At 46.9% G+C, this 16,485-nt stretch overlaps 1 protein-coding gene across 1 annotated transcript in view; it reads left to right on the top strand.

Moving 5' to 3' along the window:
• Positions 1-16,485, top strand: part of frmpd1a (FERM and PDZ domain containing 1a) — a gene marked incomplete at both ends in the record, with an annotated part of 154,508 nt that overhangs the window by 113,547 nt on the left and 24,476 nt on the right. The window contains one exon of the mRNA XM_084318302.1: positions 3,681-3,863. Within this exon, the coding sequence (XP_084174428.1) occupies positions 3,681-3,863 (183 nt within the window). The remainder of the gene's footprint in view (positions 1-3,680; positions 3,864-16,485) is intronic.

Genomic DNA, 16,485 nt, shown 5'->3' with positions numbered 1-16,485 from the left:
TGATTGTCGGTCATTCCACTTCCATGTGTCATCCCTCCTGTAGTCTTCAATGACCTCATCAATGTTGTTTCGATTACAAGATCTGAGCTGAGGCCTGCCAATGATTGGCTGCTGCGACGGATAACGTGAAAACCCTTTTCAAATTGTCTGAAGACATCTGGGTGGTTGATGTGAAGCTGACTCATCTCTTGGACATAAAAGTGTGCCGATTTCAAGTAATTGTAATGCCCAGCCGCAGCGAATATCGGCATGCATTCAGAAACAGAGCGTAGGTGCAAAAGCCAGGAACCTGTGCGATCTGCTGTTTTCAGTGACCTAGCAACTTCTAACATGTGTTGGTAATTTAGCCACAACTGACTAGTTTTGGATCTAGCACACAGTTCCATCTTCCTTTTTCCCAGCTCTTCATTTATTGTAATGAGGGTCTCTGATGTGAACACTGTTTCCAATGGCATTTCACCCTTAACTATTGAGGTATACATTGCTTCAGACTGTTCAACCATTGCTGCAAATTCATGACTATCATCTACCATTTCTGATATTATCATGCGGTTAAGACATTTGTCAACCAGAAGATGGCCACGGAATGCTCTCTGAACTGATTTGCCTGTCATCATATGGGCTACTGAGTTCTCCCCATAGACTACCCCTAGAATGTCCTTAAGTCCTGTACCGTCCATCAGTGTACCAATTGCTCCTAGCAAATTCATAAATGTGTGAAATCCTCCTAGGAGCAGGACAAAGGACTTGAGGTGACTGCACTGTGGTGAATCTAGGATTATCTCTGCTGCTTTCCAATATAGGGGTTGGTCAAATGTAACTACTGGGGCAAGGTGGTGTTTGGGTGCCAGACCACAAATGAACTCCAGTGTTGACAGAATGCATGTTTTGTCTCCGGAGTACATGTCTATCATTGGTAAGTATCTCACTGAAGACTGCCCTGGATGTTCATCTCCCTTATGAATAATGTGCATCATCCCCTGCTAACCAGGTGCAGGCTGTTTGAAATTGAACGATAACTCCCAAAGCAGATCAACCATCTTGTTACAAACTGATTCAGAAAAAGAAGGCTTCAACGATGGTAGTTTGAGAGCTGGAGAGTGCAAACACCTCTAACTATAACAACTATAATGGTCAAAAAGAAGGCTTCAACTATGCTAGCTTGAGAGCTGGAGAGTGCAAACACCTTTTTTAGTAAGCTATTTGTATTTGTATAGTCATTTTAAGCTCCTGGGCGCCAGTTTGGACGCCATCTTGAAAATGATGCCTTTCCGGAAGGTGTATTTTCCTAGATTTTTAGTATGTTCACAAGCATGTCTAGAGGTACCAGAATCAAGTGAAAAATCATAGTTATATATATTTTTCTATTGAGATATATAGCCATTTTAAGCTTGGTCTGCCGCCATTTTGGACGCCATCTTGAAAATTAAGCCTTTCTGGAAGGTGTATTTTCCTAGATTTTTAGTATGTTAGTGAACATGCCCAGAGGTACCAGAATCAGTTGAGAAATCCTTTACACCATATTCTCAATTTGAGATATAGCCATTTTAATATCTCCACTGCCATCTGGGACGCCATCTTGGAAATGGCGGCTTTCGGGGGGGGTCGATTTTGGTCGACTTTTAGTATGTTATTTAGCACGCCCAATACTATCGGAATCCATCGAAAAACCTTTTGTATAAATTTTTTTTGGGTTAAGTGCTTTTTTTTCATAGATTGACTCGCCTAATTGTGGTTCTTGCAGCCAAAATAAATAGGCAGAAACATAAAGGGGGTATATACAAAAAGGTTTAACCGAGTTGAAAATATAAAAAGAGGCTTTTAGGACAAAATATTAAAATACGGGAGTCACATGTGGCAATGAGCGACTACTCCATCCTCGACCCGGAACCGGACCACCTGGCCCAATCAATTTCAAAGTTAGTTAGTGATAAATCTTTTTTCCATATGGTGTCAATCGGACTTGGCTTCAGTGTTGCTTTTAACAGCAAGTAATATGTTTTGGAGACCAAACTTGAGTAGATTGATCTGTATATGCTATGTATTGGATGCAGAGGTACTTCTTCCCCCCAGGGAACTCCATAAGCACACAAGGCAGATCGAAGTTGCAAATGAAATAAAAATGAAGTGCCCGGGAGATTAAACTGTTGCTGTAGTTCCTGAAATGTACGAAGGCTAAAATCTTTGGTAATATTGGATAATGTGTGTATCCCTCTGTCAGACCAGTTAGGAGACAGGCCGCCCTCCCAAAAGTAAAGCATAATTATGTATTACGTTACCATTGACTAATGAAAAGTGCTCGTTGTCTTGTCAATGTAACATAATATGAAACGGTAGAAGTAACGAAAATATGTTTAATTATATTTACCATGGTTGAAAGTGAAGGGATAACATAAAAATTATGACAAACAAACCACAGGACTGTACAGACAGGATCAGCCACCACACACAGGGGAGAACAGAACACATATTCATAAGGGGATGACGAGAACAAGAAACACCTGGGCTGATTACAAATGGATACACCTGGGAGGGAACCAACAAAGAACTACAAGACCAAGACAGGGGACTACAACCAGACATCACACATCACACTGGGGAACACCTGATCAGGGTACAAACACACCCACACATAACATATGGAATAATTGGATATTGGGGTGGAATTTTGGATTGATCTTGGTGTGGTTGCTCACCAAGCGCCATACTGAAATTTGTTGTGATATAATTGGACCAAACAGTCTACACTGTTTAAATGGAATATTGGAGTAGATTAGGTCTTGTAGCCTATGGGGAGATGCTAGATTCTCCTCTAATGGGTGCCAGGCTGCCGATGAGCTTGGGTTTAACCAAGAGTGTACCGGGCGGAGAATGAAAGCCCAGAAAAAAAGAAAAAGAATTGGAGATTCTGGCCACCTGCACATTTCACACATTGTAAGGTAGAACATATTATACGAGGGCGTTTACCCTTCAAAATGAATGTAGACAGCATTGAGTGCAGCCTGTCCCAATACCCAACTAGAGGTGACAGAGGGATCATGGAGCTGTAGAAGTTGATGCGTGGCAAAACGTTCATTTTAATTATTGAGAATCGAGACTGTATGGAGTTTGGAATTTGTATCCATCTATCTAAATCGGCCTCTACCGTTCTAAAAATGTAGTAGTCTATTTCACATCCAAATCAGCTGTTTGCCTTTGACACAATTTAGTACTGTGTAGAGCTTGGTGCTGAGCTCTGAATAGTCACATGTTTTACACTACTGGAGTGGAACTAGACATGCAGTGGTCTGTGCCTTCTCTATGGGAGCAAGGGAGCTAGAATGGGACCCTGATGTAAACAAGACGAAAGTCTTTCTCTGGTCTGCATCCCCTTAACAATTGTGTGTATTGAGCTGTACTGTATTGTACCCATTCTGCAATCTGTTAATAAAATTTTCATTCAATCAATCAATCAATGATATGATGTCGCCTCTGTGTGGTCACCCAGTTGTATTGCATTAAAAAGCGAATGGGGAAATTTTTTATTATTAAATCAATATTTCATGACATCTCTACTGATCGTAATTTTCTTCAGATTAGATAGAGGCAAATTTATCTGAATATATTTCCTCTATCTCTTCCATCTTCCTCTTCCCTCCTCCCTCCCTTCCTCCCTCCCCACCCCCCCTCTCTCTCTTCAGCTCCAGGACAGGGAGTCGATGGTGACGCTGCTGGTGGGGGCACGATACGGGGTGAGCCAGGTGGTCAACCACAAGCTGAGCATAATGGCCATGCTCACAGAGTTCACCTGTATCACACGCATCGAGCTGCTGCCGGAGTCCGACAGGGTCAGCCTGGTCAAGATATACCTGCAGCACATCAAGGTAGGGACATCAGGAATACACCGAAGTATATACTGTACGTGTTCAAGCACCCACACTCACATGCATGCATTCACTGCATTTTCAGACCTGCCAACGATATTATACTTATGTCCTCCTCACACTGGAGTAACAATATAAATTGTAATATAATCTGGTTATGTCCCCACAATGGAGTAACAATATATATTGGTTATGTCCTCCCCACACTGGAGTAACAAGTCAAGTCAAGAGTTTTATTTGTCACGTCATACAAGGCATACAGTGAAATGCGGGTGGTCATGTGCAATAATACAAGTAATAAGAATAAGACATAACAGGTATAATGTACATAACGTTTAAAAAAATGCATGGTAAAAGACATGCTAAGGTCCTGCGATAGTGCAATACAGTGTTAAGTGTTAACAATATTGGTTATGTCCCCACACTGGAGTATACTGGTTATATTTCGTATAGCATCGCGTCCCGCTCTGAGCCTTACGAGATACTCTATATCTCCTGTGATACCTAATGTATCTCCCACGAACAAAAAACACATGCACCCCACCTGTATGGGGCCCCGCCCCTTATGGTGGTACCACCCATATAACCATGACTCTGGTCATGAAACACCCTTCCTCTATTTTCGTCCCAGCGTACTGGATGCTTGCACCATACGAGCTAGCGGAATGAAAAGATTAAGGAAGATTAATAATGTTGGAAGCTTACCGGAGGTTGCTGGCCCCTGGCATCTTCGACGCATGTTTTCGGCGACACGACGGGCCTGTGATGTTCCTCGTTTGATGACTGCACATCGAGGTTCAGCTGTACAAGGCTGGCTGTCGGGCCAGCTTGTACTCAGGTAGGCCCTGTGTCTTCAGGCATGGGTATTAGTGTTAGTAATGCTGGTTTGTGTTGTTAACACAACCTTGTTGTGTGTTGGCGCCAGGGGCAAGATGGTTTGGTGAACGTTCTCTGCAGGGAACGGTTTCCAAGCTGTCTTGGGCGTGCTGCTAAAACATCTAAAGCTATGCTAACATGCTATCGCTACTGCCGCATGCTATCACTACTGCTAATTGCTATGCTGTTTTAATGTCTCCGCCGTGAGATGTTGTCACTCTCCCGCCTCTTGCCCGGTTCATCAATGAAGGTCAGTCGGTAGCTGTTGTGGGGTTTTGAGTTCTATTTACCTTTTTCGGGTAAATGGGTTGACAACGGGGTAGGTCGTGGCTAGGTTCTAGCCAGGTATTACCTTGTGTTCCGGCGGGGTTTGTTGAACGGTGTTCCCATCTGGGTTGGCGTCGGGTAGTGGGGCTATGGGTCCAGCCGACATGGTAAACATGTTGCGTGTCTGTGCACAGGCAATTGTTGTCTTGGGTTCCACATTGCCTGGCGTTAGGCTGCAGTAGTGTAAGGGCAGGGCCGCTTGGGAGAAATGTGAGGCCCTGTGCGTTTTTAGACGCGAGGCCCCCCATCTCCTGGGGCGGCCCTGTGTAGGGGGCTATTGTTTCATTTTGTCACTCTGCTATGAGAAGGTCTGTCTTGCTACAAGCTTTCTCTCCTCTCAAACCATTCATACTGACGGTCAATCGGTATACTGGGGGAGTAGTGCGGGGGGGGGGCTTTGTTTACCTTTTTTGGTAAATGGGCTAAACTAGGGCTGGTGTTCTGTTGTGAATATTTTGAATGAAGACGGGTCTGGTCCGTCTCCCCTTAAACTTTGTGTGTATGGGTTTGCTCATTCTACTGTTTTTGTGGTTTAGCTCTTTTATTCATTTAACCTGTTCATGGTCCACACCACAGTGGAGGGTGCTGTTTGCAATCACCACTGGTGCTCCATGTTAACGTCAGTCCTTTGTTTTTGATATATTGAAACAATGCCCCGCCCGGCCGACACCATGGGTCGGCCTGGCGAGTGGCTGGTGGGCTGTTAAGGCTTGTACCGCCACGGTATGGAATTGGCAACGATTAGAACTGTGTTCGAATTGGTGTTTTTTCTATTACAGAAATGGTGTCTGGTGGAGGGGCCTTGAGGGCCGGCCGACGTCGACACATCGCGCACGGTGTTGGTAAACCACTCCGTCGAGGATGTTGACGTTATTAGCTTTGACCCAGCCGCAAGCTATAACCGCTCAGGGTTCCCCTCTCCGCAGGGGCTTTTGGTCTTCTGCTGGAGCGCGGGCGGTATTGTCCTAGGCCCTACACCGCCTCACACCGCGCAGCCAGAAGAAGAGAGAGCACGGCCTCGTCAGCGGCGATGACGGGGCCCTCGACAGGCGGCCATGTTTCCCCCGCCAGTGGTGCCCTGGTTGGAGAATCGACAGGGTATCGCGAGGCCGACAGTCCTGGCGGCCGAGGGATCGGCCATTTTGGGTGATTTCGGTGTTGGTAAACCACTCCGTCGTCATTTTGCCGCGAGCAGCCCGCTCCCCGCTCAGTCCGCTTTCTGTTACCCTCAGAAGCCGGGCTCTGGGTGTGTTCCTTTGGCTGCGGGCCGCGAACCTTCTTGAAGCGTATGCGGCCCCATTCTTCGCTTCTCATGGAGACAGGGGCTGACACCCAGTTGATGGCTGAGCCTGGGTCTGTCCGTGAGAATGTTGTGCTGTCAAGCGGCTCCCACACCTTGAACTGTGTTGGTTGAGCCTGGTGTTACGTCTGTCAACTTAAGTGTTGTCAGCAGGGGGGCTCGAAACCTTTTGAGGCACACAGTGCGGGCTTCCCCGGCCTCGCCTTCGCCAGGCCAGGTATCATGTTGGTGCTCCCACTCCTGGAATATTGGCAAGTGGTCGCAGCTCACATGGTTTGGGGTGGTAGTGATATCACTGCAGGGCTACGGTGTGTAGGAACCCATGGGGGCCTTACACCTTGCATGTCCGGCTGCAGAACAACTCCTTCAGCATGTTCTGGAGGGGTGTTCAGTGGGGGGGCTTTTTTGATCGGAAGCCCCCCGTATCAGACAGGCCCTTTTCTGTCGGGGTTCCCCCTTGGGTGCGATTGCCTCGTGGGTGGTGTCAGGGTCAGGTGTTCCGACACGGAACGCGCTCCTCGCACGATTCCAGGGTTGTCTTCGCACAGCGGGGGGGACCGGGCCAACTATCTACAGTTCCTGGCGGACCTGCGCCACGTGACGGCGGGTGCGTTGGGAGTGTCGTCACATATGACTACGGCAGTACCATATGTCGAGGTAGATGGAGAGAATGGTGAGGCGGGGACTTGTGTTTACACAACCCCACCCGTTTTCAGGTTTGGTACAGACCCTGTTGTCGGGGTCTCCAGCAGGGACAGCTCTGGTCGACGAGATCCAATCTCTGTGGGCGAAGCAAGCCATCGTCGTGGCGTTCTCCTCCCGGTGTTCTCTGCCCGAGGGGTGTAAGACCCAGGCTGGACCTGTCCCATGGGAAGGTTCAGCATTTTTTGGATCGTCTCCTACCTGTTGAACACTGTCAGGTGGGGGTCTGGTTCTCCTCCATAGACCTGTAGGATGCGTATGCGCATCCCCGATCTTCCATCCTAGGGCTTACCTACGCTTCCTTTGCAGGGTTAGCGTATGAGTACCAGAGGCTGCCGTTCGGTTTTCTCTGGCTCCCCGCATCTTCACCAAGTGCGTGGAGGCCGCACTGGGGCCTCTGCGTCATCCGGGGTTACGGACGCGTCGGGCCAACGCAGTAGGGGGCAGCTGGCAAACCATGCTGCCCGGTCTGCGCTACGTTCAATGTGTTGGTGTTGAAAGCGGTCCTTCTGGTCCACAAATGGTGTTGATCAGGATGGACGATACGACGTCAGTGTCGTGTATCGACAGACAGGGAGGAGTACGCTCCCCCTGTCTGCACCAGGCGGCGGGCGGCTGGCTATGGGCGTCCTCCATCTGCGCGGCCTAAGGGCTCCCCACATCCCCGGCAGGGAGAATGTGGGTGCAGGTGTACTGTCGCGGGGCGGCCCTCATCCTGACGGGTGAGGATTGCGTCTGGACATGGCCAGGCAGGTCTGGGACCGATGCCATGCCGCCAGGGATTCTTCCCCATACATCTGTTAGGTCAGTTGTTGGGACGGGTACGTTGAGGGGCGCAGGTCCTTGATCCTGATGGTGTTACCATCTGGAATGCGCATGCTCCCTCCACTGTCGCGCTTACGCGGGCAGATGACGTATGTTCCAAGTGTGGTGTAAGGCGGGGGGCCAGGACTCAGTCTCCTGCCCCCTGGTTGCTGTCCTTAGTTACCTCCAGTCTCTCCTTGATAGACTGTCGGCTTCGACGGTGAGGGTATATGCAGCAGCTATATCCTCCTATCATGAGGGGTTTGAGGGGATGTCTTGTTCAGCCACCCTCTTGTGAAGCGTTTCCTGCTTGGCGCTCGACGCGTTAAGCCGGTGCAACGCTCCTTGGCTCCGACTTGGGATCTTCAATTGGTCCTCGGTCGGTTGTCCTTGGCCCCGTTTGAGCCGCTCGAGCGGGCGCCGTTGGGACAGCTGTCCTTCAGGACCGCGTTCCTTCTGGCTGTCACTTCCGCTAAACGCGTAGGTGAGCTCTGTGCTCTCTCGGTACGTCCAGAGTGCCTGTCTTTTCGGACCGATTGCGGTGTCACTCTGCGACCTAATCCTGCTTTCGTGCCTAAGAATATCCGGAGTTCCTTCCGCTCCCGGGATATTGTGGTTCAGGCGTTTCGTCCTCCTCCTCACACTGGTGAGTTAGATGCGGGCCTTCACCTGTCATGTCCAGTCCGTGCTTGGGGATTTACCTCAGCCGTACTCAGGATTTCAGGGTTACCGACCAGCTTTTTGTCTGTTACGGTGGGGCTCGTGCTGGTAAGGCACTGTCGGAGCAGCGCCTGTCCCATTGGTTGTGCGAGGGTGTTACCCTCTGCTACACGCTGGCTGGGCAGGATCCCCCTGGGGGCGTCAGGGCGCACTCCACTCGTGGGGTGGCTGCCTCTGCCGCTCTCCTGGGTGGGGCCTCGGTGGAGGCCATCTGTGCTGCAGCTTCATGGTCCTCCCCGGGCTCCTTTGTAAGGTTTTTCCTCATGGACATGACCGGGGGTTCTGTCTCCCAGGCGGTTCTGGGGTCTGTGGCCTTTCCTGCTTCCCGTCCTTTGGTCAGGTAGCAGGAGTGTATGGGTATGGGCCGCAGTGTGTTGAGTCACACGTGGTTCCGCCTGTACGGTGTGTTCAAGGGGTTCTGGCTCCCTCTTGTTCGCATTCAGGTGGAGTTGACTGCGCCCCCCCTTCGTTAGGAAGGATGGGGTGACAGGGCTCCCCGCACCCCTTGATGTGGGCTTACGGGTCCTCAGGGGGTACATCTGTCGGGTCTCGCGCCCGCTCTTCCCCATTATCTCGTAAGGCTCAGAGCGGGACGCGATGCTATACGAAATATAACGATAGGTTATGTAGATAACCTAGTTATATTAGTATTGGCTAAGCGTCCCGCTCTGCGCGCCCTGAGTTCCCTCTTGAGGGGTCTTTTCCTGGGACGGGTTTTTGGCGAGGAAGGGTGTTTCATGACCAGAGTCATGGTTATATGGGTGGTACCACCATAAGGGGCGGGGCCCCATACAGGTGGGGTGCATGTGTTTTTTGTTCGTGGGAGATACATTAGGTATCACAGGAGATATAGAGTATCTCGTAAGGCTCAGAGCGGGACGCTTAGCCAATACTAATATAACTAGGTTATCTACATAACCTATCGTTATGTCCCCACACTGGAGTAACTATATATACTGGTTATGTCCCCACACTGGAGTAACTATATACTGGTTATGTCCTCACACTGGAGTAACTATATACTGGTTATGTCCCCCCCACACTGGAGTAACTATATACTGGTTATGTCCCCACACTGGAGTAACTATATATACTGGTTATGTCCCCCCCACACTGGAGTAACTATATATATATACTGGTTATGTCCCCACACTGGAGTAACTATATATACTGGTTATGTCCCCACACTGGAGTAACTATATATACTGGTTATGTCCTCACACTGGAGTAACTATATATACTGGTTATGTCCCCACACTGGAGTAACTATATATACTGGTTATGTCCCCACACTGGAGTAACTATATATACTGGTTATGTCCCCCCCACACTGGAGTATACTGGTTATGTCCCCACACTGGAGTAACTATATATACTGGTTATGTCCCCACACTGGAGTAACTATATATACTGGTTATGTCCTCACACTGGAGTAACTATATATACTGGTTATGTCCCCACACTGGAGTAACTATATATACTGGTTATGTCCCCACACTGGAGTAACTATATATACTGGTTATGTCCACACACTGGAGTAACTATATATACTGGTTATGTCCTCCCCACACTGGAGTAACTATATATACTGGTTATGTCCTCACACTGGAGTAACTATATATACTGGTTATGTCCCCACACTGGAGTAACTATATATACTGGTTATGTCCACACACTGGAGTAACTATATATACTGGTTATGTCCTCCCCACACTGGAGTAAATATATATACTGGTTATGTCCTCACACTGGAGTAACTATATATACTGGTTATGTCCCCACACTGGAGTAACTATATATACTGGTTAACCAACTCCGAAACAATGCCTAACCTTAACCTTAACCTTAACCATGCCTAACCTTAACCTTAACCATAGAAAGAATATTGCCATTCTCTAAGACAAACTCTAACCTTAACCAGCTCCTTAACAGCGCCTAAACTTAACTGTTCTAACCTTAACCAACTCCGAAACAATGCCTAACCTTAACCTTAACCTTAACCATGCCTAACCTTAACCGGCGAAAGAATACACGTTAAAAAAAAATTGATGGGATTCGAACTTGTCAACAACGGACCGCAGGACCGCTGCGCTGCCAGGTGAGCTGAGCTTCGAATGAAAATCATGGCGGATTAGGGCGGTTACATAATGCTCCGCTCTGCGGTTGCCGCGCCTGCCGCGGGGCGTGTCGCAGCCAATCAGGGAAAACGCGGAAGCAACGGCAGCACTGCTCCGCTGTTAATAAGCAATAGGCACTCGGGTTACCTGCATTTGGGATCTCCTCTTCAATACCACACCGAAACCATCTCAGAAGGGTGCAAACCCGAAAACAATACTCAGCAATGCTGGAAAAATAAGAACTAAATAGGAACGGACTCACGGGGAATATAAGAGACAAGAGGTGAGTAAGTGACCGAAACCAACTGTGATACAATACACTGAAACAAGGCAATGGTGCGACAATGAGTGAGAGGCACGGGCAGGTCTAAATAGCCCCTGTGAATAATAATTACTAATGAGTGCCAGCTGGCATAGGCCAGGCAGGTGAACACAGAATTAGTAAAAGAAAACTCACAACATTGTTAAAAGCATGTGTACAGGAATATCTAAAGAAACATGTAAAACAAACAGCCCTTAAAAGGAACATACATATGTAAAGAAGTTAACACTATTAAAAACCTGTGTAAAGGGAATGAGCCTTAAAGGAAACACAAGTAAAGTATTAACACTATAAAAACATATGCAAAAGAGATGAACCTTTTAAAGGGACATGAAAAGGATACCTTAAAGGAAACATGTGAAAAGTTTGAACCTTTCAGGAACATATGTAAGGATAAACCTTTTAAGGAAACATGTAAAGATAAACCCTTTAAAACACAAGCTACACACCACACAACATGAACAGAGAAAACACAGCACCAATATTATTCAGCAGACCTAGACTAAGATGCCACAGGGAGTCCAGGATCTGGAGTTGCTGCGTTTGGCCACCAGAGGGCGGCAGAAAACCACTGTTCACATTGTTCGAGCATGATCCCTGGCTGGGACCATGACACACACTGGAGTAACTATATATACTGGTTATGTCCCCCCCACACTAGAGTAACTATATATACTGGTTATGTCCCCCCCACACTGGAGTAACTATATACTGTATACTGGTTATGTCCTCCCCACACAGGAGTATGCTTGCCGAGTGTGGCCTGGTAACCTGCCACAGGCTCTGTTAGATCAGATAGTGTGTTCAGAAATACGCCTGCCAGAGCATCAGTGGCAACACATTTTACAGTTTCCACACACTCCAAACCCTCTCACTAATTCAACCTCTGAGAGAGAAGAGGCACACGGTGCAGGGACCTTGCCCTGGGCATTCTGGACTCACTCATTATTATGTGCTCATTTTAACTCATGTATTTAGGTAATGATGCTATGTAATGAGCACTTTTAAGAAGAAAAGCCTAACCAGGGACAGGGGTTGCAAATTAGCCTTGACTAGAAATCCTATATGCCAGGGGTGGCCAAATATTGTGTCTGTTACTAGGCTTGAGTAAATTGTAATGAACCAAAGGAGAATATGAATTCTATATATATTTTTGTTGTATCTTTGACTGTGAATAACACCATGCTAAAAATTTACCAGACCTGAAAAATCTAAGCTAATTAATAAAGGGAAGATGATTAAACAGAAGGTTTTGTAGATACAGTACTGAATTCTGCCATCCGGACGCATTCAATTTGATATCAGGCCTATAAATGACCTTATTATGGCCAAGTCGCACATCTATGGATCGGGCCAAATCTCCCCTTTCCAGTGGCAGAGTTCAATCTGGATTTAGTATCACCAGGCATGATTCACAAACCGTGAATGAAATCTACTGTAAGTACAGTTACCTTTTTATAATGTAGATTTCTCCAAAAAAAAATTATCAGATTTTATGGCAATAACATTCAGGTTTGTGGGAGATAATCCTGAAAAATAAGTGAAATAAAAAAGTAAATCCAGAAGTCAGATGATTGACAGGGGCTGGCATGAGCTGGGTAGTGTAGTTTTTCGGAATTTGAAAGCCCATCGAAAGCCCTGGGTCTCTTCCTTCAAAAGAATACACTCACTTTTGGCTGCGCCACTTCCTCCCGTCAATATGTGCCGGTTTCCGACTCAATGACCTGAGATTTCTATAATCTTATATTTCACTAATAACAGTTAAAATCATTGGTAAACAAACATAATGTGAGGATTCGGAGTTCAGGGCCCCGTTCCCCGTACCTGGATAACTGAGTTAGCCGGATAACTTTCGGTTAAGTCTGACTTAAGCCGGACTTTCCCATTCCCCGAAGCTGGATTGTCTAAATCACCATGACAACAGATCAAAAAGTTTGAGCCTGGTCGAGAGCAGGGTTTAAGTTCAAGTTAGCCGGATGAACCATAGCCACGCCCCCGCAAAGAAGTGACAGCCCGTTTCCTGAAATTATTCCCACAGTCTACGATCTGCATTATACCATTCTGAATTACGTTTTTGTGCTCCATTCTTCCAGAGGGGGCTTTTGAAATGTAAAATAGACCCAAAATGCTGATACTAAATTCACTTTGTCCTAAATAATGCACGTTATATTATACCGTGGCGCTCGCTTGGTGCGATATACACATTATGTGGTTATTTTAACAACGCGCAGCATTGCAAATGTGAATCCCGCGGGGATATCCTTAATGATTGAAACCTATCGCTCGTTTGGCTCTGATTCCTTTCATATTCTCCGCTGTGGATGAGGAGCGAGGAAGGAGAGGAGCGCCTGGATTTTGTTTCATTCAAGCATAAAATTGAAGTGTCTATGCGTGGATTGTGGATTTTGTGTGATATTGTAACTGGGATTAAAATGTCTGATGAGATACGCTGTTTGACGGATTTGAGAAATTGAATGAGCCGTTGACGTCACATTAATGAATGAGAATAAAGAGATAAAACGTAATTCAAAATAAAGAATATTCTAAACACGGGTCTCTCGTTCATTAATGTATAAACAATGAATTTATCCCATCTGGCACAGTGGCGCAGCGGTAGTGCACAATCCTGGCAACCGGGCGACCGGTGTTCGAAACCCCGTGTTTCCAATATAATTTTTTGGAATATTAATGATTATACGCAGAAGTAGCCTAGTTTTAAGTTAAAATATTATAAATCTACATGCATTGATGATGTCATTCTTTATATAGCTCTCAACGTGCACCAAATTGAATTATTCCTACATTGCAAAAAGAAGGAAAAGACTAGGAGAAGTGGGATTCGAACCCGTGTGAAAGTCAAAAGCAGACACCGTTACACCACAGTGTAGATAAGTAAAAGATCCACCATACATCAATCAATGGGTAAGAGAGCCGTGTCCTTATTCCGTATAACAGTTTAACTAATTATTTTCGCTAGCAAGATCTCATTTGATTATCCATTCCATAAACCTACTGCAGCAGGCAAGTTTAAAGAAATATAATCTGATTGATTGGGGTAATGAGGGACTTAAAATTTGCCTATAGATAACGCATTTAACTTGTCGGCGAGGCGATTGAGCCGTAATGCAATCTGTTAATAAAGTTTTAAATCAATTAATCAATCAATGCCGTTAAAAGATCAGGATCTCTGCTATCGATACGTGATGGCTTTTCAACTGAAGTGGCCGCGCGCACTTATCCTGGGTCTCAAGTCTGGTTCTAGTTAACGAGACTGAATCCACCTTCGAGGAACATGAAAATCCCGGCTTCAAACATCGGGTTAACTGAAGCTGGATAATGGGACCCTTGATCGACTTAGTTGAACCAGGTACGGGGAATAGGGCCCAGGAGAGGTGTAGGATTCAATCGCAGGACAAAGTGGAGTGAGAGAGACGAGGCGACGTTCCGATCATAATAGTCTTTACTGAGCACAGCCACAAGGCACACGTTACAGGGGAAAACAAGGTAGGAAGAACAGCACGGGAATGTACTGACGGGGTAACCTAACAACAAACAATGACGCGACACTGGAAGATAGGAGGCGGCATGAATATATACAGAACTACTAATTATAACAGACAGGGAACAGCTGGGGGCTGACAGGCTAGGGCAGGAATAAACATTGTAACATAACAACACAGGGAAGACTAGGACTAGACAGGAACATGAATATGAATACACACAGGGAAGACTAGGACATCCGAACATACTGGGAAGAACACAGGACCGCTAGCAAATGTACAGGGAATACAATAGACAACAGATCGGACAGAATATGTACATACAGACTCATACAATGGGCGGCGGCCTGTAGCACCGCAAACAGACCGCCGGGGGGCGGCAGAGGACTGTCCCGAAAGTTCAGATCCTGACAGTACCCCCCCCAAAGGGGAGGCTTCCAGACGACCCACACGATCGACCCGGAACAGGCAGGGCGAAGGGCAGAGACCCCGGAAAAAACTGGGGACGAGGACACGGAAAACAGGAGCCGGGGGGGGGGGGCGGAAAAAAGAACCCAGGAGGGGCACAGCAGCAGGGGGGCCGGGGAACAGGACCAGAGGGGAGCCCGGAGAAACAGGAGCAGCTAGAGCCACTCTAGCAGGGGCTAAACTGGCAGTAGAGACTGAGTTAGCTACCTGGGTAATGCTAGCTGCAGGACCTGTGCTGGCTGCTGGGGCTACACCAGCCGGCGGGGCTAAAGCTGTGAGGTTTGGTCCGCTCCCCGCCACACGCTCCGTTCCTTTAAGGTACTTTGTTGATTAATTGCATTCCCCGCCACACGCTCCGTTCCTGTAAGGTGCCGTGTTGATTGGTGCTTTCCCCGCCACACGCTTCTGGAGCAAGTATCAATTTCATCCCGCAGCTGTCACAGCTTGTAATCAGCGCCCTGTGGCTTTATATACTCTGATCCCCCTACTATCGATGTTGGATCGTTCTGAATTACTCCTGCATTTGCCTGCCTTCCCCGTTGCTGTTTCCTGTCTTTTGCTCTCCAGGACTTTCGTGGAGAGATCCCTGTGGAGAACCTGGTTCCCCGTTCGGAGCTGCGCCCCGTTATCTGCCCGCTTTACGCGTTGCGCTCTGGTGAGTTTTTGGAAACAGTTATTTTTGGATCATCAGTTTTTTGTGTGTTTGTGAAACACTGAAGAGATCCCGTTTTTGTTTGTACTGGGCCCTATTCCCCGTACCTGGTTCAACTAAGTCGATCAAGATGTCATTATCCAGATTCAGTTAACCCGATGTTTGAAGCCGGGAATTTCCTGTTCCTCGAAGGTGGATTCAGTCTCGTTAACTCAAGCCAGACTTGCGACCCAGGATAAGTGCGTGTGCCCGCCTCAGCCGAGAAGGCAGCAAGTGTCGAGAGCAGAGATCCTGATTCTCTAGCGGCATTGATTGATTAATTGATTTAAAACTTTAGTAACATATTGCAGTACGGCTCAATCGCCTCGCCGACAAGTTAAATGCGTTATCTATACGCTAATTTCAAGTCCCTCATTACCTCAATCAATCAGATTATATTTCTTTAAACTTGCCTGCTGGATTGAATAATCAAATGAGATCTTGCTAGCGAAAATAATTAGTAAAACTGTTATACAGAATAACGATACGGCTCCCTTACCCATTGATTGATGTATGGTCGATCTTTTACTTATCTTCTCTGTGGTGTAACAGGTTCTTCTTTTGACTTTCACGCAGACGACCGGGGTTCGAGACCCAGTCGTCTCCTTCTTTTTGCAATATAGGAATAATTCAATTTGGTGCACGTTGAGAGCTATATAAAGAATGACATCCTCAATGCATGTAGATTTATAATATTTTGACTTAAAACTAGGCTAACTTTGCGTATAATCATTAATATTATATTCCAAAAAGTTATATTGGAAACACGGGGTTTCGAACACCGGTCGCCGGGTT

Source organism: Notolepis coatsorum, assembly GCF_963971535.1.
Source record: "Notolepis coatsorum genome assembly, chromosome: 7".
Lineage (NCBI taxonomy): Eukaryota > Metazoa > Chordata > Actinopteri > Aulopiformes > Paralepididae > Notolepis > Notolepis coatsorum.
The sequence above is the reverse complement of the archived record's forward strand: the minus strand, read 5'-3'. Positions and strand labels throughout refer to the sequence as shown.